This window comes from Palaemon carinicauda, chromosome 8 (assembly GCF_036898095.1).
Source record: "Palaemon carinicauda isolate YSFRI2023 chromosome 8, ASM3689809v2, whole genome shotgun sequence".
NCBI classification, from domain to species: domain Eukaryota; kingdom Metazoa; phylum Arthropoda; class Malacostraca; order Decapoda; family Palaemonidae; genus Palaemon; species Palaemon carinicauda.
Window position 1 is genome coordinate 77689074 of NC_090732.1, and position 24483 is coordinate 77713556.

Below are 24483 nucleotides of genomic sequence, written 5' to 3' on the forward strand. Positions count from 1 at the left end.
CATGCTGGCAGGGACCCTACCGACTGAGCTATCAAGAGAGACTAAACGTTTATGACAAGTCCCCCTACATATTCCAGCCGTACAGGTGGTGGTTCGAATCCCCACCCGGCCAGAAGCGGTTACCATAAAATGAATTCCAAGTGGATATATATTCCCAAGATAGAATTCGGTATTAAATGCCATTCGTGGGTGATATTTACATTAATTAAAATCACGTGTGCTTGTGATATATGTTCATTAAAATAACCAGGTGTTGCAAACTCACGATTCAGCTATCATGGTGTAGATGGGTTTATTTCAAGTCTATGAACAGATTCCTGAATTCGACAAGAATATGTAGGGGGACTTGTCATAAACTTTTAGTCTCTCTTGATAGCTCAGTCGGTAGGGTCCCTGCCAGCATGGTTTCCAGCCATACAGGTGGTGGTTCGAATCCCCATCCGGCCAGAAGCTGTTACCATAAAATGAATTCCAAGTGGATATATATTCCCAAGATAGAATTCGGTATTAAATGCCATTCGTGGGTGATATTTACATTAATTAAAATCATGTGTGCTTGTGATATATGTTCATTAAAATAACCACGTGTTGCAAACTCACGATTCAGCTATCACTGTGGAGATGGGTTTATTTCAAGTCTATGAACAGATTCCTGAATTCTACAGGAATATGTAGAGGGACTTGTCATAAACTTTTAGTCTCTCTTGATAGCTCAGTCGGTAGGGTCCCTGCCAGCATGGTTTCCAGCCGTACAGGTGGTGGTTCGAATCCCCACCCGGCCAGAAGCTGTTACCATGAATTCCAAGTGGATATATATTCCCAAGATAGAATTCGGTATTAAATGCCATTCGTGGGTCATATTTACATATATAACGGATTTTGAGCGAAGCGAAAAATCCATTTTTGGGTGAGATAGCCATGACGTCATGATGGAAGGTTCCTTCGGTAGATTCCTTGGGTATATTTAACTACAAGGATATTCCCAGAGAATTAAACCACAGGTTATCACAGAATTCTAACTTCTGGTGCTAGAATCCTAAAGGTTTCCCTCTAAGATATCGTATATCAACAAGGGATGTATGTATTAACACGCCACATAGCTATCTGCACCCCATATAGAGTTAACACTTCGATATGGAAAGGTGGAGAATAACTGGGGAGCCGTTCCACAGTTACACTCATCCGTGGCTGCTTTTGGTACTCGAAACGTAAACAAACGGGCGCCATTGCTAAATGACGTCACGTCCGTCCTCATCCTGATGCCAGCTCCTTGCTAATCTCCATGATACAGCAGGACAGGGCGGGGCCTGAAAGGCTGGACGAAGTAGCAGGGAGGGTCCATCAGGACGCAATGGCTATCTCACCCAAAAATAGATTTTTCGCTTCGCTCAAAATCCGTTTTTTGGGCTCAAGCCTTGACGTCCTGATGGAAGAGTACCAGAGAATCAATGTCTCGTGGAAAATTTTCCCTTTTTTAGAGTAAGCGCCAAGGGCTTCGAATAGAGGTATGTAATGTGACCTCGGTAGAGGTTTCGTGGGGATCCAGCTTCCTGCCCCCCTGGCAGAGAAGTCCTGGCGGATTATACCAAAATTCAAAGTGGTCATCGAAGGGCTACTCACCCTGCGGAGAGTTTATGAAGGACTCGGAGACAAGACAGATGGTTAATATTCGTGTAGGAATATTCTCAAGAGTAGACAAGTGATAGTTAATCACTCTATTCTATGGATTAGAGAACAATCTGGTCTCGAAGGTAGGACGAAGGTAAGTATTCAAGAAGGAATATTACACAGCATGGGTGAGTATATAATACAGACAATTTATATTATTCTTCTCATTTCAAAGGAAAGGGGTAAATGAAACTATGACAATCATGTATTTCATAATGGTAATAGGAGCGAAGAGAGACGCACAAGTAATAAAATAGACATTTTATTTCATAATTTGCAGGTTATGGTAACAATAATTGCAATAAAAGATGTAAAGTTAATTTACAATAATAAATAATGTACATAGAAATAGAAGACCTCAATCTTGAATCTGAAAGAAATTTCAAATTTAGAAAACACAAGTTCCAGAGGAACGTCAGTCTTTATCAAGGAAAAAACACATCATGCCCTAGGGCATGTGGCACTCATGTGAAGTCTATGACATTTCACCTTGGTAAGAACAGTCTATTAGAAACACTAAGTGTCCATGAAATCACTATGTATCACACGAGGGTCAACACAGGCACCCGTAGAGTTAAAGTCCCAAGTAACTCACTGTTCTATGCAGAGTTAAACGGCAGGTTTCATAACACTACCTGCGGCTACCACGAAATGTTTGACTTCCTGCACTTGCTTCGCGTAGTGCTTGAAGAAAACGAGCGAAGATTTCCATCCTGTGAAGCTCTTGAGGCTTTCAAAATCCATACTCTGGAGGAAATTCAGAGAAGACGCGACTTTTCTAGGATCATGACCTGCGGGTGTACTGTCAGGATCCGCTCTGCGAATGAAGTAGGTGATTTTCACTCTTAGTTGTTTCAGTGACAGGTCGCTACCCGATGTTTCTCCTTTGAAGAGTTGACCTCCACCGAATTCTGAAGTTCTTCGAAGATAGACCTTGAGACTCTCTACTGGACATAGAGAGACATCTTCCTTCAGGGGGCAGATTCCTTTTCTCTTGGTGGGTAATTCGTTTTTTACGAGAAACGTCGGATCAGGGAAGAGGGTAAGTTCTCCTGTATCTGCGAACAGGATATGACCCTCGTCTCTTGATAATGCCACTATTTCGCTGACTCGGGCTCCCGAGGCGAGAGCAAAAAGGAAGATAACTTTTTGAGTCAGGTCATTGAGAGGGCACGAATCGTTGTCCAAGTTAGAGGCAAAATGGAGCACCTTGTCCAGGGACCAGGAGATAGGTTTTGGCGGAGGTGCTGGGCGTAGTCTAGCGCATGCCTTTGGTAGTTTATTGAAGATATCGCTGGACATATCAATCTGGAAGGCGTACAGTAGTGGTCTAGTCAAAGCCGATTTGCAGGTAGAAATCGTGTTGGCTGCTAAGCCTTGTCCATGAAGGTGAATGAAGAAGGACATGCAAAAATCAATGGTGATTTCCGTAGGATTTTTTGCTTTGACGAACGAGACCCACTTTCTCCAGGATGATTCTTATTGCCGTCGTGTGGATTCGGTCTTGTATTCCTCGAGGAAGTCTAGACTTTTCTTCGAGATCCCAAACCTTTTCTTTGCGGCTAGGGAGAGAAAATCATGAGATGAAGGTCCCTGACTTTCAGTGATGAAGCGAAAACAGTCGACTTCTGTACTTGCTGAGAGAGAACTGGGCCCGGGAGGGGAATCAGCGTGGCCTGCAGCTCCAGGACCAGGGGGTACCAATTGCTCCGGGGCCACTTGGGAGCCACTAGGGCCGCTGTCCCTTTGAAGGTTCTCAGTTTGGAGAGGACTTTCAGCAGAAAGTTGGGGGAGGGAACAGGTATATCCTGGACCATCTGTTCCAATCCAGTGACATGGCGTCCACTGCTTCTGCCTTGGGGTCCTCGTAAGGGGCCACATAACGAGGAAGTTGATTGTTGTCGCTCGTTGCGAAGAGATCGATCTGAAGTTCCGGGACTTGGCGAGAGATGAAGGAGAATGATCTTGCGTCTAGAGACCATTCCGACTCTATTGGGTTTGTCCGTGATAGAGCGTCCGCCGTCACGTTGCGGAATCCTTGTAGGTGAACTGCAGACAGGTGCCATTTCTTCTTTTCTGCCAGACGGAAGATTGGAAGAAGTACCTGATTTATCTGGGGCGATCTCGAGCCCTGACAATTGAGACATCTGACTACCACCGAGTTGTCCAGAGTCAGACGGATGTGGATCGAGGGAGGCGGAGAGAGTTTTTTCAGGGTGAGAAGGACCGCCATGGCCTCCAAGATGTTGATGTGAAACGTCTTGAATAGGGGAGACCATGTTCCCTGAACCTGTCGTTGGTGGGAGTGACCTCCCCAACCCTCCAGCGAAGCGTCCGTGTGGATGTTGAGCGATGGAGGTGGGTGTTGAAGAGGAATGGACCTTTTCAGGGCCTTTACTTCCGACCACGGCTTTAAGAGTAACCGAAGTCTGTTTGGGAGCCGTCTCTTGAGGTCTCTTCGAGCGATGGATGCAGAACGTCTCCAGACTCCCGCGGCATCCTTTAGCTGTGCGCGAAGCACTGGGTTTGTCACAGAGGCGAACTGTAGAGAGCCTAGAACTGGTTCCTGCTGTCGTCTTGAGATCCGTTTGGATTTCAGCAGTTTTTTGACAGACCCTGCTATTTCCTTCCTTTTCTTCTGCGGGATGGAAAGGCGGTGTGACTGAAGATCCCAATGGATTCCCAACCATTGGAACTTCTGAGCTGGAGAGAGGCGAGATTTCTCGGTGTTTATCTTGAATCCCAGATGTTCTAGGAACTGGGTGACTTTGTTGCAGGAACGTACACAATCTTCGGGCGATGTCGCCCAGACCAGCCAGTCGTCTAGGTAAGCCATCACTTGGACGCCGCGAAGGCGGAGCTGTTGAACGATGGCGTCTGCCAGCTTGGTGAAGATCCGTGGGGCCACGTTGAGCCCGAAGGGCATGGCCCTGAAGGCGTAACTTTTCCTTTGGAGTCGAAATCCTAGGTAGGAGGAAGCGTGATGGTTCATTGGAACGTGCCAGTAGGCATCCGCCAGGTCTATGGAGACCGTGTAGGACCCTTGAGGCAGGAGGGTCCTTATTTGTTGAAGAGTCAGCATCTTGAACTTGTTGTTCGCAATGAACTTGTTGAGGGGGGATAAGTCTAGAATGACTCTGAGTTTGTCGGAGTCCTTCTTGGGAACGCAAAATAGTCTCCCTTGGAACCTGGTTGACTTTACCCTCCTGATCACTTTCTTGTTCAAGAGTTCTAGGACGTACTCTTCCAGGAGGGGGGTTGACTGTTGGAAGAATTGCTGGAATGCTGGGGGTTGTTGTGTCCAGCTCCAGCCTAGTCCCTTCTTGACGATGCTGTGTGCCCAGGGATCGAAGGTCCAACGATCCTGGAATTGGCGGAGTCTTCCTCCCACCGGAAGCACTTCATTGCTTCTGGCTTCCCGAGGGTTTGCTACCTCGGCCGCTGGCTCCCCTTCCTCCTCTGCCTCTGGAGGGGCGGCGAGACGCATCTCTGCCTGAACCTCTGTTTGAGCCTCTACCTTTGGGACAAAAAGTAGTGGTGTGCTGCTCAAATGCAGGGGTGAAGACCGGTGACTGCGATACCATCGGTTGGGTGACCAGCTGAAAGGTCTGTTGTGGCTGAGCTGCCACTTGGGGAGTAGCGGAACCCGGAAACTGCCGTCTCTGTTGACGTTGCTGGGGTTTGGGCTTCTGAAGTTTCCTCTTACGTTGGGGGCCATCGTCCTGAGAGGATTTCCTTTTCTTCGACATGCCCCACTTATGGAGAAGGTTCCTGTTCTCCGTGGCGGCTTTGTCAGCAATCTCTTTCACTAAGGAGGATGGAAAGAGGTATTTACCCCAGATATTGGAGGAAATCAGCCTCCGGGGTTCGTGTTTCACCGTAGCGTTCGCGAACACGAACTCACGACAGGCTCTGCGAGCCCTAGTGAAGCTGTACAGGTCCTTCATTACTGTCGCCAAATGCGTTTTGGCTAGGACCATGTAGAAGTCCGGAATCCTAGTGTCTCCGGCCATGACTTCAAGCTGTACCTGGAGGGACAGTGATGCGGCAAGCCTCTCCTTCGTATCTTGTTCCCTACGAAGGAGGTGATCGTTGAGCTTCGGGAGGTCCTCATTAAACTGACAACCGGCAACGTCAGGCTCTAACTTTCCCACTGTGAATGTTGACTGGACGTCTTTCCAGTGTCTATCATCAGGGGGAACAGTCAGGGAGAAGGGCCTGCACTCCTCCAGTACAGGGCAAGGTTTCTCTTCTTCCACTGCTTTCAATACCGCAGTGAAGGCCTTTTCTATAAAGGGGAAGGTCGCATTGTTCGGTGCGACAAAGGTTGGGTGCTTTTTGCTAAGCGCCGGCATCTTGGAATTGGTGAAGCCCCTATTCTTCACTGTGTTGGCTAGCATAGCCTGGGCCTTCGAGAGATCGAACACAATTACCTCCTTCGGTTCGGTCTCTTCTTTAGAGGCGGGTTCGGACCTGAGCCGGACGTAACAGTCCGGATAAGCCTCGAAATTCGGGAAGAACTCTACTTCTTCCAACGCGATCGAGCCGACCTTCTCACTGATGAAGATCTTGCCTGTGGTGATCGGCATGTGCTCGGCATACCTCCATGGGTTAGTATCCGAGCAAGCAGGGAGGTCCTTAACCGAAATCCGTTTCGGTTGCTTAAAACTTCCTAAGTTAGACCTGAATAGCTCGTGGGTCTTGCGAAGTTTCTTATCCATGAGGGCTTCAAGCATCTTGAAGACCTCCTGAGTGCCTGATGGGAGAGGATCCGGGGTGGCAGACGTCGAAGGAAGGGATTCCTCGGTCGGCGTAGGAGTTGCTGCGGGGTAGGAGTGGGAGCGACCTCATGCTCCGAATCAGGGTATTCCACCTGATCTTCCTCATAGTCGAGCTCCTCGCCCATGAGGTTACTCTCCGTTTCTTCCGAAACTTCCGACATACGTTCTGCGTTGTCGGAATCTAGACGGCACTCATGCATGGACTAGGCCATGACAATATCAGGTTCCACCACTATCTGGACGGTGGGAATCTGATCACTGGGGACCACTGAGTCTTTTGATGCCTTCGGAAACAGCAAGGCCCTCAAATCTTCGGTGGCGAGATACGGTCCAGTGGCGTTCTTCTGGAAGCCACGCACCCACTTGCGTAGCTTCTCCCGAGCGTTGTCCCTTGCCTCCGCTGAAGGAGGATCGTCGAACGCTTCGACCAGACGACTCTTGCAGATTATACAGTGCTGCGGGTCCCAGAATTTCAGGTCGCCTTTCTTGGCGGCGCAGGGGGCGTGGGTCCGACACGCCTTGTGCCCGTAGAAGTCCGGGCATTTCACTCCGCAGAAGTTGCTTTCACACTTCATATACTCCTCCTGTAAAAGAAAGAGATCATGAGTATATGGAAGGCATAGGAATGACTTACATTACTCTAAGATTAAAATTTAAGTAGTCAAAATTTTATCTAACATTAAATAATTCATAAATATTGTAATGTTTGAGGGTAGGAGCGGGAAAGGAAGTAGATAGACACATACTTGTGAATCCCGCCCAGTCGGTTACCGTAACCTTATCATTAGGCAATTTCATTTGTGGCCGAAGGACACAAAACGGAAATCCAGGTGGATCACCGTGGTGGGTAGAAGCTAAGTTTCTAACAGAAATTGCCTGCGAGGTGTATCAGGGACTGAGACCACTCAGTTCCTTAGGGTAAAGGGTAATAGGAGACCCCGTATTAGATCTAGGTTCCGGCAACTGGCCGTGCTAAGACACACAGAGTATGCTGGAATATTGTAATGTGCAAGAAGACAGCCCAGCCACAATTTAGGATGGTAAGACAATACCTATATATAGAAGTGGCTAAGCCATCTGGCTGCAGTGTAGGACTGTCGGCATGTTGTCGACAGGTAAGAGAAGGGGTGCATGTCCCTTGGCGCCTCCGGAGGGCGCCGGCAGGCCGACGGCACGCCGGAGGCCGCTCCAGCAAGGTGGAAGGCATCAAGACAGACACATTGAGTATCTAAGCATAATACCAACTTGGCGACCGCCGGCACAGCGGCGGATCCCCGGCGGGAGGTGGCGGCTCCGGCATCCGAAGGCTGACGGCTTGGTGATCAGTTCATAAGATAATTAAGTATATGGTAGTATACCCAGACCGCCGGCAATCAATGCCGGCACGCCGGAGGCCGGCTCGAAGGTCGGGCAACTGAAACTAGGTAAGGGAGGGGTGGATCATCGGTTGTATGTCGACGGTAGGCGGCAGCCCCCGGCACACGGAAGGCTGACGACTTAGAGGAGGGAGGGTATCTTATGAAAGAGTGTCACCAAAGTGTAGGGCGTTATCGCCGGCAGTAGAGGTGGCAAGGAGGGATTGGAAGGGTAAGACCACATACCCCTCCGGCATCCCTCCAGAGAGAGTGTACACATGATAGGAGTAGATACACCTAGCATCCAATGGCAGGGGGCCGGCAGCCGGCTGGGTGCCAGGGTAACCCAAGGGAGGATTAGAGTACACTCAAGAGGGGGAACCCCCTGCTGGACAAATCGCTGCCAGTGGCTAACCCCATAGGACGCTATGAAGGGTATGTGTACCAGAGCGGCCTGCTCCACAGGAGAGCAAGATAGCCCTATCACTCCACCCAAGGGAGGAGTTGTAGGACAAGGGACAGATGTGTATAGGCAAGCCTATGTATAGGCTAGTCTACACCAAAGGGATAGGTGGGGAGGGAGAAGAAGAGGGGTCTTTCATAGAGGGGGCTCTGTACAAGAACGGCCACCAAGGAAAGGGAGAACGCTCCCTAGCCTAGGGTAGGTAACCAGAATGAGAATGGTGCAAGAGTACCGTCTCAAACTATAAAAGTACAGAACTAGCCCCCCCCAAAGCCTAACCTAGATAAGGAGTGTTAATTCCCAGGCTAGGTAGGCTGAAGGACACATCGCAAGTTGCAGGGAGGGATGAGTAACCCAACCAGGAGCAACTGAGGAAGGGCAGAGCCGTTCCTCTTTCTCGGTCGCAACCCTAAGGGGGGATCGTTCCCTTAGGGCAGACAGAGAAAGCGATAAATACTCTGATTGTGGACAAGATTCCCCTATATAGAAGGGGAAGCATGGCCACAGAGAGGGAATGCCCGTAGGCAGGGGATGAAGGGAGCATATAGGGGTTCCTACATTTAGGTTAGGTTAGAAAGGAACGCAATCAAACCGATCCCCTAAATGGTCCCTGAAGGCGAAAACACTTACATCACAGTTAACAGTATGATAAATAATGCCACTATCTTCATAACTTAACCTAGGATCACTGGAATATATCATGCATGAACACAAGTGCTACGTTATCTAGCCTAGGGGCTAAGCTAGCGATCTAGTATGGGGTCGAGCGACGACCGAGTAATAGAGCGTTAAAACACGATATATGAAGTTCCTAGCTATGAAGACTGAATAACTAACAATATCAATTAGTTAAGAGGCCGGAAAAAACTGTTCTGGCTAGCTAAATAAGGCATGCAAGAGAACAGCGACGCCATAAAATGGCATGTCCGGTAGCAGCACAGCTCTGCCACAAAACACAAAATATTACAAAAAGTAGAAGTTACTTTACGGCTAGAGCTTATTTAAACAATACTGGGACCTGGTACTCAACTTTCCAGAAGAAGGCGAGGCTGAAGGTAAAGACATAACGGCGATGCAAGTCGATGAAAATCGCACAACGAGAAATCCGTCTAGAGCTAGGTGCTACAAGCAGAAGGATGAGGACGGACGTGACGTCATTTAGCAATGGCACCCGCTTGTTTACGTTTCGAGTACCAAAAGCAGCCACGGATGAGTGTAACTGTGGAACGGCTCCCCAGTTATTCTCCACCTTTCCATATCGAAGTGTTAACTCTATATGGGGTGCAGATAGCTATGTGGCGTGTTAATACATATGTCCCCTGTTGATATACGATATCTTAGAGGGAAACCTTTAGGATACTCGCACCAGAAGTTAGAATTCTGTGATAACCTGTGGTTTAATTCTCTGGGAATATCCTTGTAGTTAAATATACCCAAGGAAGCTACCGAAGGAACCTTCCATCAGGACGTCATGGCTTGAGCCCAAAAATATATATATATATATATATATATATATATATATATATATATATATATATATATATATATATATATATATATATATATATATATATATATATACAGTATAGAGAGAGAGAGAGAGAGAGAGAGAGAGAGAGAGAGAGAGAGAGAGAGAGACTATTATAAATTTAATCCATCAGATATAAGGTTTGTTTATTCTTCTTGTCATTCCATCTTGATTGTCTCTTACTATGAACTGAATAATTCCTGTTTTCTGTATTTCACAGGCTTGGAAATAGAGACTGCACATATAAGAACATAACAAATACTGGTCATCGCTCAGAATGCCCAAAATATACATCCGAGCAGGGGCTCATTGATACTGCAAAGAATGTCAATAAATGGAATTAATGCTCAAAATTAGGCTAACTTTTACTTGTGAAAACAATGAACAATACTAATATGAAATATTTGACAAGAAGATGATATTATTTTGTAAAAATGATAGCTGAGAAAAAGATGAATAAAATAAGAAAAAGATGAATCTTGTCATGTGTCAATAACTTGCATTACTGGTGAAACATTTTGATGAGAGGTGGAGAACCGGTGCTGTTTGAAGAGTTTAGTAGTGCTTTCTGTGTGATTTGAACACATATGCCAATATAGAAATACACTAAGATAGACCTTACAAAATCCCAAATAAGAACTAGAATTGCAAGTATTTTGGTTGGTGGTGTACCAACCGTGTGTCACACGATCGTACATAGTAATGACATCTCATTCTGTGTATATATTATGCTTGTATCTTCGCTCTCCCCTCGCACTAAAAAGAACCTGAAATAACATGTATGTTTTTCTCACCGTTAACTGTTAACCGATGCGGTGTCGGTTTGAACAGGAAATTTCCTGTTGCATTGAGTTTTTGAATATATAGGAGAGTGTTCTGTAATAAAGTTACTCGGTTGCTTTCATCCTGTCTTTGAGTCACAACCTTCTCTCAGCTTGTCACATTGGTGACCCCCGGAAGTCGACTCGCTCATCCCGCCTTCCACCCCCTCCCCCCTCCGTCGTTGGTACTATGGCGGACTCTACGGAAGTTGGCGCTGCGGCTGCCCCATTGAATCTTTCGTCATTCTCCAGCGGAGAGGCGTTTGCTTGGTTTCAGCGCACAGAAGTCCAGTTTCGCACCAAGGACGTGACTCGCTAAACCACCAAAGCAGATTATGATCTCGCGGCGATACCCAAGGGCACCTTCCCGGAAATATTATACTGGCTTTGTGAACAAGGAGACACCCCAATACCGTATGACGCCCTCAAAACATACCTTGTGCTGCAGTACTCGCAGTCGCCAGCCGCCCGTATAGCAAAGCTTTTTCAGCTCTCTCAACAACTGTTGGGGGACCAAAGGGCTTCGCTCGTCCTCAGGAAAATGACCAGTATCACTCGCCTGCAACCTGCCGCAGACGGCTCTCCTCGTGAGGTGAACCTACTTCGTGCCCTGTGGATACGCCGTTTACCCAAACCTGTATGCGCTGCCATACCCGATGTTGATAGTTTACCCATAAAGGACTTGATGACCAAAGCTGACACCCTTATGAACAGCCACTTCATGACCTCCATCAACGCCTCCACTCCTGACGAAGAGGACGCCTATTCAACGTTAACCGAAGCTGACGTGAATGTCATAGGACATACACGCCTACCCCGTGACGTGCCGAAGCGGCGACAAAGCCGCCCACCACCCAACACTCGCTCGCGCCCCAACCAACGACTTCTACAGCCACTAACTACCTCCCATCCGCCGCAGTTTTGCTACCACCACTACAGATTCGGGGCAACCGCGAAGAAATGTGCCAAGGATTGTCAGTGGCCAAAAAAACGTGTAAGTAGGCCATCGCTCGTGGCGGTGGCCTCCCATGTTTCTAATCTCTTCTTTTTACATGATACAGGAACGGGCGTGCGATTTTTGGTAAACACGGGTGCTTGTCGTTCTCTTTTGCCAAGGGAACTCTTCAGGACACGATGTAGTCTGTCTATGTCTGCCGACGTCTGCCTGGTAGCTGCCAACGGATCTGCAATACCCACCTACGGTTACGAGAACCTCACATTATCGTTTTGAAACGGTAAATTTAATTGGAAGTTTCTCGTTGCTGACGTCACATTGCCAATCCTCGGTGCGGATTTCCTCTCTCATTTCCACCTTCTGGTCGATGTCACCCACCAACGATTGGTCAACGTAGACTCGTACTTGTCGACACCTCTTCAACCTGCCCCTCCAACCTCGCTCTCCACATCAGCGCACCCACGGATGCCTACGCCCACCTCCTCACGTCGTACCAGGAAGTTTTTCGTTCAGAATTTCGCCAAACGGCCACGGCTCCTGCCAAGCACGGTATTTATCACCATATCAAGACGACGGGACCCCCAGTCTTTGCAAAATTCAGACGTCTGGCACCGGAATGATTGGCAGCCGTCAAACAGACCTTCGCTGAAATGGAGGAAATGGGCCTTTGCCAAAAAGCCTCCAGCCCATGGTCGTCACCCTTACACATCGTTTTGAAGAAAGACGGCTCCCTCCGCCCGTGCGGGGATTACAGGCGCCTGAACATGCAAACAGAACCGGATCACTACCCCCTCCCGAACATCGCCGACGTGACCTCATACCTGCACAAAGTAGAGGTTTTCTCTATGCTCGACCTCCTGAAGGGGTATTACCAGTTGCCTTTGAACCCAGAAGACATCCCCAAGGCCGCCATCACCACTGCGTTCGGTACATACACCTTCAATTACTCCTGTTTTGGCCTTCGTAATGCTTGGGCCACGTTTCAATGTCTCATGGATGGCATCTTAGGGGACCTCCCCTTCTGTGTATGTTATGTGGACGACATACTTGTGTTCTCCTCCTCAAAAGAAGAACACCTCCGTCACCTGCGCATCGTGCTCGATTGCCTGCAACAAAACGGCCTTGTAGTCCTGTACGACAAGTGTACCTTTGGGGCCAATGAAGTGTCGTTCTTAGTGCACAACATCACTCCTGAAGGAGCCCATCCCCTCCCTGAGAAGGAAGCAGCCGTTCAGGAACCCCCCCCCCCCTCGACCGTCAAAGCTATGCAGGAATTCTTGGGCATGATCAACTATTATCACCGTTTTCTGCCAGCCATTGCCGCCACTCATGCTCCCCTCTACGCCTCCCTCAAGGGCAAGCCAAAGGACCTGAAGTCTGGTCCCCTTCAAGAAGCAGCCTTCTGCAATGCAAAGAAGGCCTCATCAACCGCTGCGACTCTCACTTTTCCTATCCCACATGCCCCTCTCCTTCTCTTCACAGATGCCAGCGACGTCGCTATTGGTGCAGTACTCGAGCAGATGGTCAATGGCTCGCCCCACCCATTGGCCTTCTTCAGCAGAAAACTGTCCAAGGCAGAATCGGGTTATTCTACCTTCGATTGCGAATTGCTGGCGGTGCACTTGGCTGTCTGTCACTTTCGCCATTTCTTAGAAGGTACGCCCTTCGTCATTCGCACAGACCACATGCCACTGGTGCAAGCATTCACTCGACAGCTGACGCCTGGTCCGCACATCAACGCCGATATCTCACCGCCGTGGCTGAATACAATTGCACCCTTCAATACGTCCCTGGGAAAACGAATCCCGTTGGCTGCCGTTCAACTGGGATTGGATTACAATGCCTTGGCTGCAGCTCAACGACAGGATCCAGAGTATCAAGCATGTAGGACATCCTGCACATCCCTCTGTTGGGAAGACTTCCCCCTTGAAGACTCCAACACCACCCTTCTCTGTGACGTCAGTCCTGGTAGACCGCGACCTTGGATTCCTGCTCCCCTGTGCCGGCAGGTGTTTGATTTCATTCACTGCCTTTCACATCCCTCGTGCCGCTCTACTGCACAGCTGCTGAAGACGAAGTTCATTTGGCACGGCATTTCTAAGGATACTAAAGATTGGGTCCGCGCCTGTACTTCTTGCCAAACTTCCAAAGTAAATTGACACACGGATTCAGGAGTGGGAACCTTTCCTTAACCTCAGCGTCGTTTCACACACATTCACGTCGACGTTGTAGGCCCCCTACCCACATCACAAGGACATTGTTACCTGTTTACCGTCATCGACCGCTCCACTCATTGGCCTGAAGCCATTCCCATGGAAACTGCAACGTCCGCCTCATGTACATCTGCCTTACTCTCAGGATGGATTGCAAGATTTGGTATCCATGAGCATATTACTTCTGACAGGGGTACCACTTTCATCTCTCAATTGTGGACATCATTAGCGAATCTCCTGGGCATCACCATACATCAGACAATTGCCTACAACCCCGCTGCCAATGGAATGGTTGAACATTTTCATTGCACCCTTAAAGCAGCTTTGATGTCCCGCTGCAAGGACTCCAACTGGTTAACTCAGCTTCCCTGGGACTATGGACCACTCCTACAGACGCCCTCAAAGTCTCGGCAACTGAAATGGTGTATGGCAACGCGTTGGTCGTCCCTGCTGAATTTTTTCCTTCTACAACCTCCTCCGACGATCTCCAGCGCATACGTCACGTCGTGGGAAAATTTACTCCATGCCGCCAGACTTACAAGCCTCCAGCGAAGCATCACATACCGACAGACTTGCACTCTGCAATGCACGTCTTCCTGCGCAAAGACACTAGCAAGCCACCGCTAACGCCCCCTTACATGGGCCCTTTCCTTGTGATCTGATGCAGTCCGAAAGCATTCCTACTAAACATTTGTGGCTAAGAAGACTGGGTCTCCATTGATCGTCTAAAACCTGCTTATCTCCTGCCAGATGACCCCCCTACAGTTTGCCTCTCTAGATCAGGGCGCCCTATTTAACATGTACAGTATGTCATTTTTAGGGGGGAGCCATGTAACAGCCGCATGTCACACAATCGTACATATTAACGACATTTCATTTTGTGTATATATTATGCTTGTATCTTCGCTCTCCCCACGCACTAAAAAGAACCTGAAATAACATGTATGTTTTTCTCACCATTAACTGTTAACCGATGCGGTGTTGGTTTGAACAGGAAATTTCCTGTTGTATTGAGTTTTTGTATATAAAGGAGAGTGTTCTGTAATAAAGTTACTCAGTTGCTTTCATCCTGTCTTTAAGTCACAACCTTCTCTCAGCTCGTCACAGTGGTGCGGTGAGATGTGAGGATCCCTACGTCTAAGCTGAGGGTGTCAGGGGGGTTTGAGTAATGCCTGAGGTAGGGAATGTCCCCATTGGCTAGAGAGAGCAATGTGATATTATAGGGTAACAAAAAACAGGCTAAAATAGCTCTCACACAATCAGAAATAAAGGACAGAAACCCAAAGACTTCGCTCGTTGGCTGAAGAATATTTTCTTTAGCCATATGAAGGAGAGGAGATTTTTTAGTTAAATTTCCTAAGTGTGAATACGAGTTATAAGAGTAATTCTAAAGTAATTTTAACCTCCATGTGGTTTATATTTGTAAATGATGTATCCGGATGCCACCGTCTGTATCACCAGGCACGTTTTTGAAATATAACTACATCATCATAGTGAATGGCTAAGAGGAAATCATTGGGAATGTTTGGAAGAAGAACCAAGTGAGGATGGTGAGATGGAATGCTGGAATATTACTACTGGAAAGGAGGTAGAATTAAGGTATAAGAAGAATGTGAGGTATATGAAATTTAGATGGAGAAAGTTGACTCGATCGGCCAACCCTGGTATACAGAAGGACTACTAATAAAGTTAAAATTTGGTCGACCCTGCTATACAGAAGGACTACTAATAAAGTTAAAATTGGGCCAACCCTGCTATACAGAAAGACTACTAATACAGTTAAAATAAGATAAGAAAATGTAGCAACAGCTCTAATCTCAGTCTCAATCCTTATCAGCTTTAGCATAGTAAGTGATATAATAGTGATAGTCAATGCTCATTTATCTTTGTTGCCTGACCAGAGACTCTAGGTTTTCTATCAGACTCAGCACTTTTCACCACAAGTAGGTCATAATCCTTTAGCTAATGAGACGGTTAAGATATAGCCTCTAGCTACTTTCTTTCCATATTTAGTTACATTCAACATTTCAAATAAACAGCAAAGCAATTCCTCTGGAGTCCTAGCTATGTCTCATTGTCATGAATTGTCTTAGGAAGCCATTTGGTATATTGCTAAAGAAGGGAGCCATATCATTAAAGGACTTAACCAAGGTCAACAAGATGGCTAGCCATTGATCCTTCATATTAAGATGATCCCTTATCTTCTACCTAATGTGATGATAAAAATGCAGAACAGGAAGACAAAGGGTCTCTCTGACCTTCTCTCACCTTTGGATATTACTGACCAGAGGAACTCCAACCTCTGGGACTCGTCCCTGTTCTTGAACATCGGATATCAATTCAATGCTTATAAAATCATAACTCCTTGTAGAAGCCTAACTCTAAAAAAAAATGAGGAATGACAGTTTTATAATTGAAAATTTCTCATCAACTAATGATCACTTAAGATGTCAAAGAATCATACCTTCCTTTTATCCATAAGTCCCTGTTTAAGAATTAAATTTCCTTCTACAAATTTGTGCCACTTATTTTCCTTTTCTTGGACTGCCAGTCTCAAGATGTATTCTTCATCCGCAACATCTGCTATATTCTTTTTCCCTAAAAAAAAAAAAAAAGGAGTAAAAGAATATTTTTCTTTTCAAAACTTTCCATACAATACCACAAAATTACTTTCAACTAACAGTAGTGTATTTGAGTTTGATTTCTTAACGTAAAACAGTTCTACACTATAATAAATTACAAGACATTCTGGCAACACACCTTTTTTAACTCAAGAAATCTTAAATATTACTAAAATTAAATATATGATAAACCAACCAGTTTTTTTTGAAGTTTCTGACTCTGATCCCTTCTTCTTCTGATCTTTCAAGTCTAAGCCAAGCATAAGTTCCAATTCAATTGGTTTTAATCCTGGTTTATTCTTCTGATCCCAAACAATCTGTAATAATTATAAGATCTTAAAAACTAGTACATCAATTGCCTGTAAATTATGAATATGCGACATCATACATTCATATGCAATACACAACATTTTTATATATCCTGAATACAAACTACTGTACTTGCTTCACTCGTAGTAGAATAACTCCAGTAGGCATCAATTTTTTTTTTCATAAACACGTGAAGTAATGGAAGCAATTAGTAAAATTTCCTTATATACATTGATAGTCCCTTATACTCCTTATTGTCATTTAAAGCAAATAGTGGCTGTGTAAAGAACCTGCTATATAGATGCCTTACAAAGTGAAATGATATGCTTTACTTTAAATGATGGGATACTAGTCAAAGAAGTACAGATTTTCCTGTTAACTTTCCATCTTATTCTCCTTGGAACAATTAGTTGCTATACACAGCTTCTCTTCCATACGACATTATAGCACATTCAAAACCCAAGTTGTGGATGAAAATCATCCCTCAACACTAAGCAAGAAAAAAAGTAATTGTAATAGCAAGCATGTTCCAATTATCATTTCACTCTGATCCCTTCTTCTTCTGATCTTTCAAGTCTAAGCCAAGCATCAGTTCCAATTCAATTGGTTTTAATCCTGATTTATTCTTTCGATCCCAAACAATCTGTAATAATTATAATATCTTAAAAACTAGTACTTCATCTGCCTGTAAATTATGAATATGCGACATCATAAATTCATATACAGTACACAACATTTTTATATATCCTGAATACAAACTATTTGTTTCACTTGTGGAATAACTCCAGTAGGCATCAATTTTTTTTTTTTACATAAACACGTGAAGTACTGTAATGGAAGCAATTATTAAAATTTCCTTATATACATTGATAGTCTCTTATGCTCCTTATTATCATTTAAAGCAAATAGTGGCAGTGTGAAGTACCTGCTATCTAGATGCCTTACAAAGTGAAATAATATACTTTACTTTAAATGATGGGATACTAATCAAAGAAGTACAGATTTTCCTGTTAACTTTCCATCTTTTTCTCCTTGGAACAATTAGTTGCTATGCACTGCTTCTCTCCCATACGACATTATAGCACATTCAAAACCCAGGTTGTGGATGAAAATCATCCCTCAACACTAAGCAAGTGAAAAAGTAATTGTAATAGCAAGCATGTTCCAATTATCATTTCACCATACTGTCAATGCTAAATGATAAGAAAGGATTACATAAAGCTGTGAAAGGTTCAAGATCCTTTAATCCACCCTTATAACAAGAGATGGTAGGGGTTCATTCACATGGTATAAAAAATGCCAACACCTGGATGGAAGAATAAATTGAGAAAATTTAATATTTAGCTTATCAACTGTGCAAGCTATGAAAATATTTTTGGTCACGAAAAATGTACCCAGAAAGAATAGAATGGAATGTTATATTAAAAGATTTGCCATGAATATGTTCAATTAATAAAAAAGCAGTCGGCCTCAGGCAGCAGAAATATTACATACATATATATACCAAGGCACTTCCCCCAATTTTGGGGGGAAGCCGACATCAACAAATGAAACAAAAACAAAAAAGGGGACCTCTACTCTCTACGTTCCTCCCAGCCTGACAAGGGACTCAACTGAGTTCAGCTGGTACTGCTAGGGTACCACAGCCGACCCTCCCGCGTTATCCACCAAAGATGAAGCTTCATAACGCTGAATCCCCTACTGCTGCTACCTCCGCGGTCATCTAAGGCACCGGAGGAAGCAGCAGGGCCTACCGGAACTGCGTCACAATCGCTCGCCATTCATTCCTATTTCTAGCACGCTCTCTTGCCTCTCTCACATCTATCCTCCTATCACCCAGAGCTTTCTTCACTCCATCCATCCACCCACACCTTGGCCTTCCTCTTGTACTTCTCCCATCAACTCTTGCATTCATCACCGTCTTTGGCAGACAGCCATTTTCCATTCTCTCAACATGGCCAAACCACCTCAACACATTCATATTCACTCTAGCTGCTAACTCATTTCTTACTCCCCTTCTTATCTTCACCACTTCGTTCCTAACCCTATCTACTCGAGATACGCCAGCCATACTCCTTAGACACTTCATCTCAAACACATTCAATTTCTGTCTCTCCGTCACTTTCATTCCCCACAACTCTGATCCATACATCACAGTTGGTACAATCACTTTCTCATATAGAACTCTCTTTACATTCACGCCCAACCCTCTATTTTTTACTACTCCCTTAACTGCCCCCAACACTTTGCAACCTTCATTCACTCTCTGACGTACATCTGCTTCCACTCCACCATTTGCTGCAACAACAGACCCCAAGTACTTAAACTGATCCAACTCCTCAAGTAACTCTCCATTCAACATGACATTCAACCTTGCACCACCTTCCCTTCTCGTACATCTCATAACCTTACTCTTACCCACATTAACTCTTAACTTCCTTCTCTCACACACCCTTCCAAATTTTGTCACTAATCGGCCAAGCTTCTCTTCTGTGTCTGCAACCAGTACAGTATCATCCACAAACAACAACTGATTTACCTCCCATTCATGATCATTCTCGTCTACCAGTTTTAATCCTCGTCCAAGCACTAGAGCATTCACCTCTCTCACCACTCCATCAACATGCAAGTTAAACAACCACGGGGACATCACACATCCCTGTCTCAGCCCCACTCTCACAGGAAACCAATCGCTCACTTCATTTCCTATCCTAACACATACTTTACTACCTTTGTAGAAACTTTTCACTGCTTGCAACAACCTTCCACCAACTCCATATAACCTCATCACATTCCACATTGCTTCTCTATCAACTCTATCATACGCTTTCTCCAGATCCATAAAAGCAACATACACCTCCTTACCTTTTGCTAAATATTTTTCGCATATCTGCCTAACTGTAAAAATCTGATTCATACAACCCCTACCTCTTCTAGAACCACCCTGTACTTCTAAGATTGCATTCTCTGTTTTATCCCTAATCCTATTAATCAGCATTCTACCATACATTTTTCCAACTACACTCAACAAACTAATACCTCTTGAATTACAACACTCATGCACATCTCCCTTACCCTTATATAGTGGTACAATACATGCACAAACCTAATCTACTGGTACCACTGACAACACAAAACTCATATTAAACAATCTCACCAACCATTCAAGTACAGTCACACCCCCTTCCTTCAACATCTCAGCTCTCACACCATCCATACCAGATGCTTTTCCTACTCTCGTTTCATCTAGTGCTCTCCTCACTTCCTCTATTGTAATCTCTCTCTCATTCTCATCTCCCATCACCGGCACCTCAACACCTGCAACAGAAATTATATCTGCCTCCCTATTATCCTCAACATTCAGTAAACTTTCAAAATATTCCGCACAACTTTTCCTTACCTCCTCTCCTTTTAACAACCTTCCATTTCCATCTTTCACTGTCTCTTCAATTCTTGAGCCAGCCTTCCTTACTCTCTTCACTTCTTTCCAGAACATCCACAGAAATATTACTGAACATAAATTTTAGGATGAATTGTCTTTGAGAAACAGTATTAACTGGAACCTATTTTCAACACTGAAGAGATGAGGCAACATTGGAAAATGGCAAAATGAATTTAAATTTCTAAGGATGTAACATTAACTGATATATTTATGTTGTTACTTGAATAGGATATTAACGGTTCAATCTTAAGCTAATTTTAATAGTGGTACCTTGACTTGCGAGTTTAATTCGTTTCAGGGGCAAGCTCGTATCTCAATCTACTCATTTATTAAAACAATTTTCTCCATATGGATGTAACGTTTACTATTATATTTATGGTGTTATTTGAATGGAATATTATTGGTTAACGCTTAAGATACATTTAATACAGTGATACCTTGACTTACAAATCTAAGTCGTCCCGGGGGTAAGCTCATATCTCAATTTAGTTGTATATCAATTCAATTTACCATCATAAGAAATACTTAAAATGTAAACAATCCATTCCCACACTCAAAATAAACCCCGCCCCCATATTTGTACGTTTCATGTTAATGAATAAAGATACATTTCTAAATAACAAATATTGTATAAAAACATAACAGAAGGAGTACTGTAAATTTCCACTCATAAAACAACCCTTAAATCCTATAATCATCCCTGAAAATTTGGGTTCGTCTTATACAACTGATATGAAAATCCCACCTTGAATTCCAAGTGACGTTTATTGGTAGGCTAGTCTAGGGCTCGATATGATAATTATATTTTTGGGCTCAGGCCATGTTGTCCTGATGGAAGGTTCCTTTAAGTAGCTCCCTAGGGTATATTTGACTACAGTGATATTCCCTGAGAATTTACCTTAAGGTCTCCAGAATTCTAACTCCTGGTGCGAATATCCCTAAAGTTTCCCTTTAGGTTAAATTGCATAATATCAGAGGACGTATTCTTGACACGCCACATAGAAAATCTTCACCCTGAATAGCGTTTACGCTTCGAAGGGGAAAGTGGCAAAAAACACAGGGCGCCATTAATAAGGTACCCTTCCTCCGTTACTATTTGAGTATCTAGATGGCCCCATCATCGCCGCCATGTTTATTCCTTTTTCTGTAGCGATCTCGCTCAGTGATTTTCCCGGTTGCTCTCTCGTTTTTGGATTATAGTGGTAAGGGAGAGAGAAAGCATGGATGAGGGGTCGTGTAAAGGCTCAGCCTTACTGCCCTCCATCTGGAATGAGGGTTTATATGGAAGGGGGAAATGCAACATTCAGGCTTCCAGCCAACCACAACCCCACCGATCTCTGCCGGCAGGGTTATGGAAGGCAGACCAAGAGAGGACTGAAGAACACTCGACAGGGGGGTAGGATCTCCGCCGGCAGCCGACAGAAAACCCGAGCCAATCCCACAACCTACCGGCACTAGGGCCGATTGTAGGATGATAGCCAAGGTATGTGAAGGCTAGGCCATCACTAAAGGCCAGAGGGGAGGGGTGAGGGTCCTGTAGGGTGAGGGAGGAGCCGGCAGCAAAGCCAGTCCTACCTCACCTAACAAGACTCGGTTCCAGTATTAGAACTATCCCAAGGGGCCAGGGAATTCGATTCCCTAGCCTAGGGTTAGCCCAATACAGAAAGAGATTGGCAGCACCCTCGCTGCTGTCTCAGCCAGTAGGAACAGAGTCTAGTGTTGGAGTCCCCAAAGCAATAGAAGAATTCTATTCTTCAGCTTAGGTTCTCGGCACAGGACTGTCTGCTAGGCCACAGGGAGGAGGCATCATATTATATAATGCCTTCAGGTGAGGCCTAGGGAGGTCTAGCCTCCTGCGTCGGTAGCCTAACCTGACCCGGGAATTCAATTCACCTTGCCAGTCGGCAACCGACAACAGACGGAATACTCTGATGTTCTGACCAAACCCAAAACCAGAATCTGCGGTTAAGGGAAGGGGCAGAAACACCCTAGCCTAGATTTATCCGAATGCAATTCAAGGCAAAGCTGGCTAGGGTTCAGCCTAAGCTAACTCAGAGGGAAAAGAGATTGCTCTTAAATCTCCTACGGAGATTAGTATCACTTTATAAAAGACTAGGAGGTATCAGTCTCCACTTAAATAAGGCAATACAAGAGCAATCGGGGACATGTATGAAAGTATACTAAAGCCCCTAGGCTAGTAGCCTAGAAGCGGTGAGAATCGATTACCTAAATCACCGAAACTCTCTCGTAAACTATCTTTGGAAGAGGAAAATTTATGCAGTAATATCTCATATGTATAAAATATTGCCTAAAGCTTCAATAAAATTACCACACTAGGAAAACTATATCATGCATGAAAGCAAGGGCTAGACGCCTAGGCTAGGAAGCCTAGCGTAAGTGAGGATCGGTTACCTAAATCGCCGAAACCACGATACTATCGGCATAATAAAAAATTTCCTAGCAATGAAGGCTAAATAGCTAAATTTATTAAAGCGAAATATACCGGGAAGGTCGTTCTGGCTGACTAAATGACACATGCATAGCGAACGCCAGCGTCCATGACGCCTTCGGTTAGGCAACAGCTCTTATGTTAATTAAACCTTGAATCAAAGAAAAAACTGGCAAGAGCTTGCATTTATACAAAATAAAGATAATACTCAACTTTCCAGAGGCAGATGAGGCTGGAGAAAGAATCATAGCAGAAAATAATCCAAAAAATAGCGAGAGAGCACTGGGAAACACCGAGTAAGGTTCGCTACGAAAGAAGGAATAACAAGATGGCGCCCGGAAGTGACATCATAGAGGTACTCAATAGTAGGAGATAGAGCGTGCCTTAATAACGGCTCTCCTCCAATTCTTGCCACTTTCCCCTCTCGAAGCGTAAACGTTATTAGGGGTGTAGATAGCTAAGTGTCGTGTCAAGAATACGTCCTCTGATATTATGCGATATCCCTAAAGGCGAAAGCCAGGGATATTCGCGCCAGGAGTTAGAATTCTGGATACCTTAAGTAAAATCCTCTGGGATATATCACTGTAGTTAAATATAACCTAGGAAGCTACTATAAAGGAACTTCCATCAGGACGACATGGCTACCTCACCCAAAAATAGATTTTTCGCTTCGCTCAAAATCCGTTTATCATGTAATCTCCAGCCTCTTCTGCCTCTGGAAATCTGAGTATTTGATCTTTACATTGTATAAATGTTAGCTCTTGCCTCTTTTGAAATTAAGTCAAGTTAAATTAACTTATGGAAGAGCTGTTGCCTGAACTGGAGGCGTCATGGGTGCTGTCGTTCGTAATGCATGAGTTTAGTTAGCCAGAACGACTTTCCCGGTATAAATAGCATAAAATAATGTTAGCTATTTAGTCTTCATTGTTAGGAGTTATTTATATGATGCCGATAGTATTCGTAATAGTTTCGGCGATTTAGGTAACCGAAACTTGCATACACTAGGCTTCCTAGCTTAGGCGTTTCAGTTTACTTTCATGCATGATATAATAGACATTCCTAGTGTTATAAAATTAAATGAAGCTTTTTAGGCAACTTATACATGTAAGATATAGTGATTGCATAATAATTTCCTCTTCTAAAGATAGTATACGAAAGAGTTTCGGTGATTTAGGTAGTCGATTCTTGCTGCCATTGCGCTACTAGCCTAGTGGCTTTAGTATACTTTCATACATGTTCCCCGGTTACCCTCGCATATCGTTTTATCAATTCAGGCGGAGATAGATATCTCCTAGAATTATTATATAAAGCGATACTTGTCTCCAGTGGAGATTTAAGAGTAATCCCTCCTTCCCTCTGAGTTTAGCCTTAGGATACAACCCTAGTCAGGTCGTGCCTCGAGTTGTCATTCAGGCAGGACTAGGCTAAAGTTTTCTGTCCCTTCCCCGTAACCGCAGATGGCAGGTTTTGGGTTTTGGTCAGAACCTCAGAGTAGATAGTCTTGTGCCGGCAGCTGGCCAGCAGGGTGAATAGTCATTCCCCTGTCGGATTAAGATGCTGGCATAGGAGGCTAGACCTCCCTAGACCACACCTGAAGGCCTTATATGATATTGCTACCTTCTCCATGTGGTCTAGTTGACTAGTCCTGTGCTTGCAGACCCAAAGATGGCACCAGCATTGGAACTCTGTTTCTCTCCTGGTTGGGGTGGGGTGGGGGGGCAAGATTGCTGCCAGCCCCTTTACTGTATCGGCAGACCCTAGACTGGAGAATAGATATTCTCCTGCCGCCTAGGATGGCGCCGATACTGTAACAGAGTTTCTTGTGGGTGTGGTAGGACCGGCAACCCTGCCGGCTCCTTCCACACCTTATACAGGACC

At 45.0% G+C, this 24483-nt stretch overlaps 1 protein-coding gene across 2 annotated transcripts in view; it reads right to left on the minus strand.

Annotated features, from left to right (window-relative positions):
- Pdk1 (Phosphoinositide-dependent kinase 1) overlaps positions 1-24483 on the minus strand; it is a 776015-nt gene that overhangs the window by 168772 nt on the left and 582760 nt on the right. For both annotated transcript variants that reach the window (XM_068378675.1, XM_068378674.1), the window contains exons 12-13: positions 16602-16722; positions 16249-16382 (exon numbers count right to left, since the gene is read on the minus strand). In XM_068378675.1, coding sequence (XP_068234776.1) covers positions 16249-16382; positions 16602-16722 — 255 coding nt within the window. The remainder of the gene's footprint in view (positions 1-16248; positions 16383-16601; positions 16723-24483) is intronic.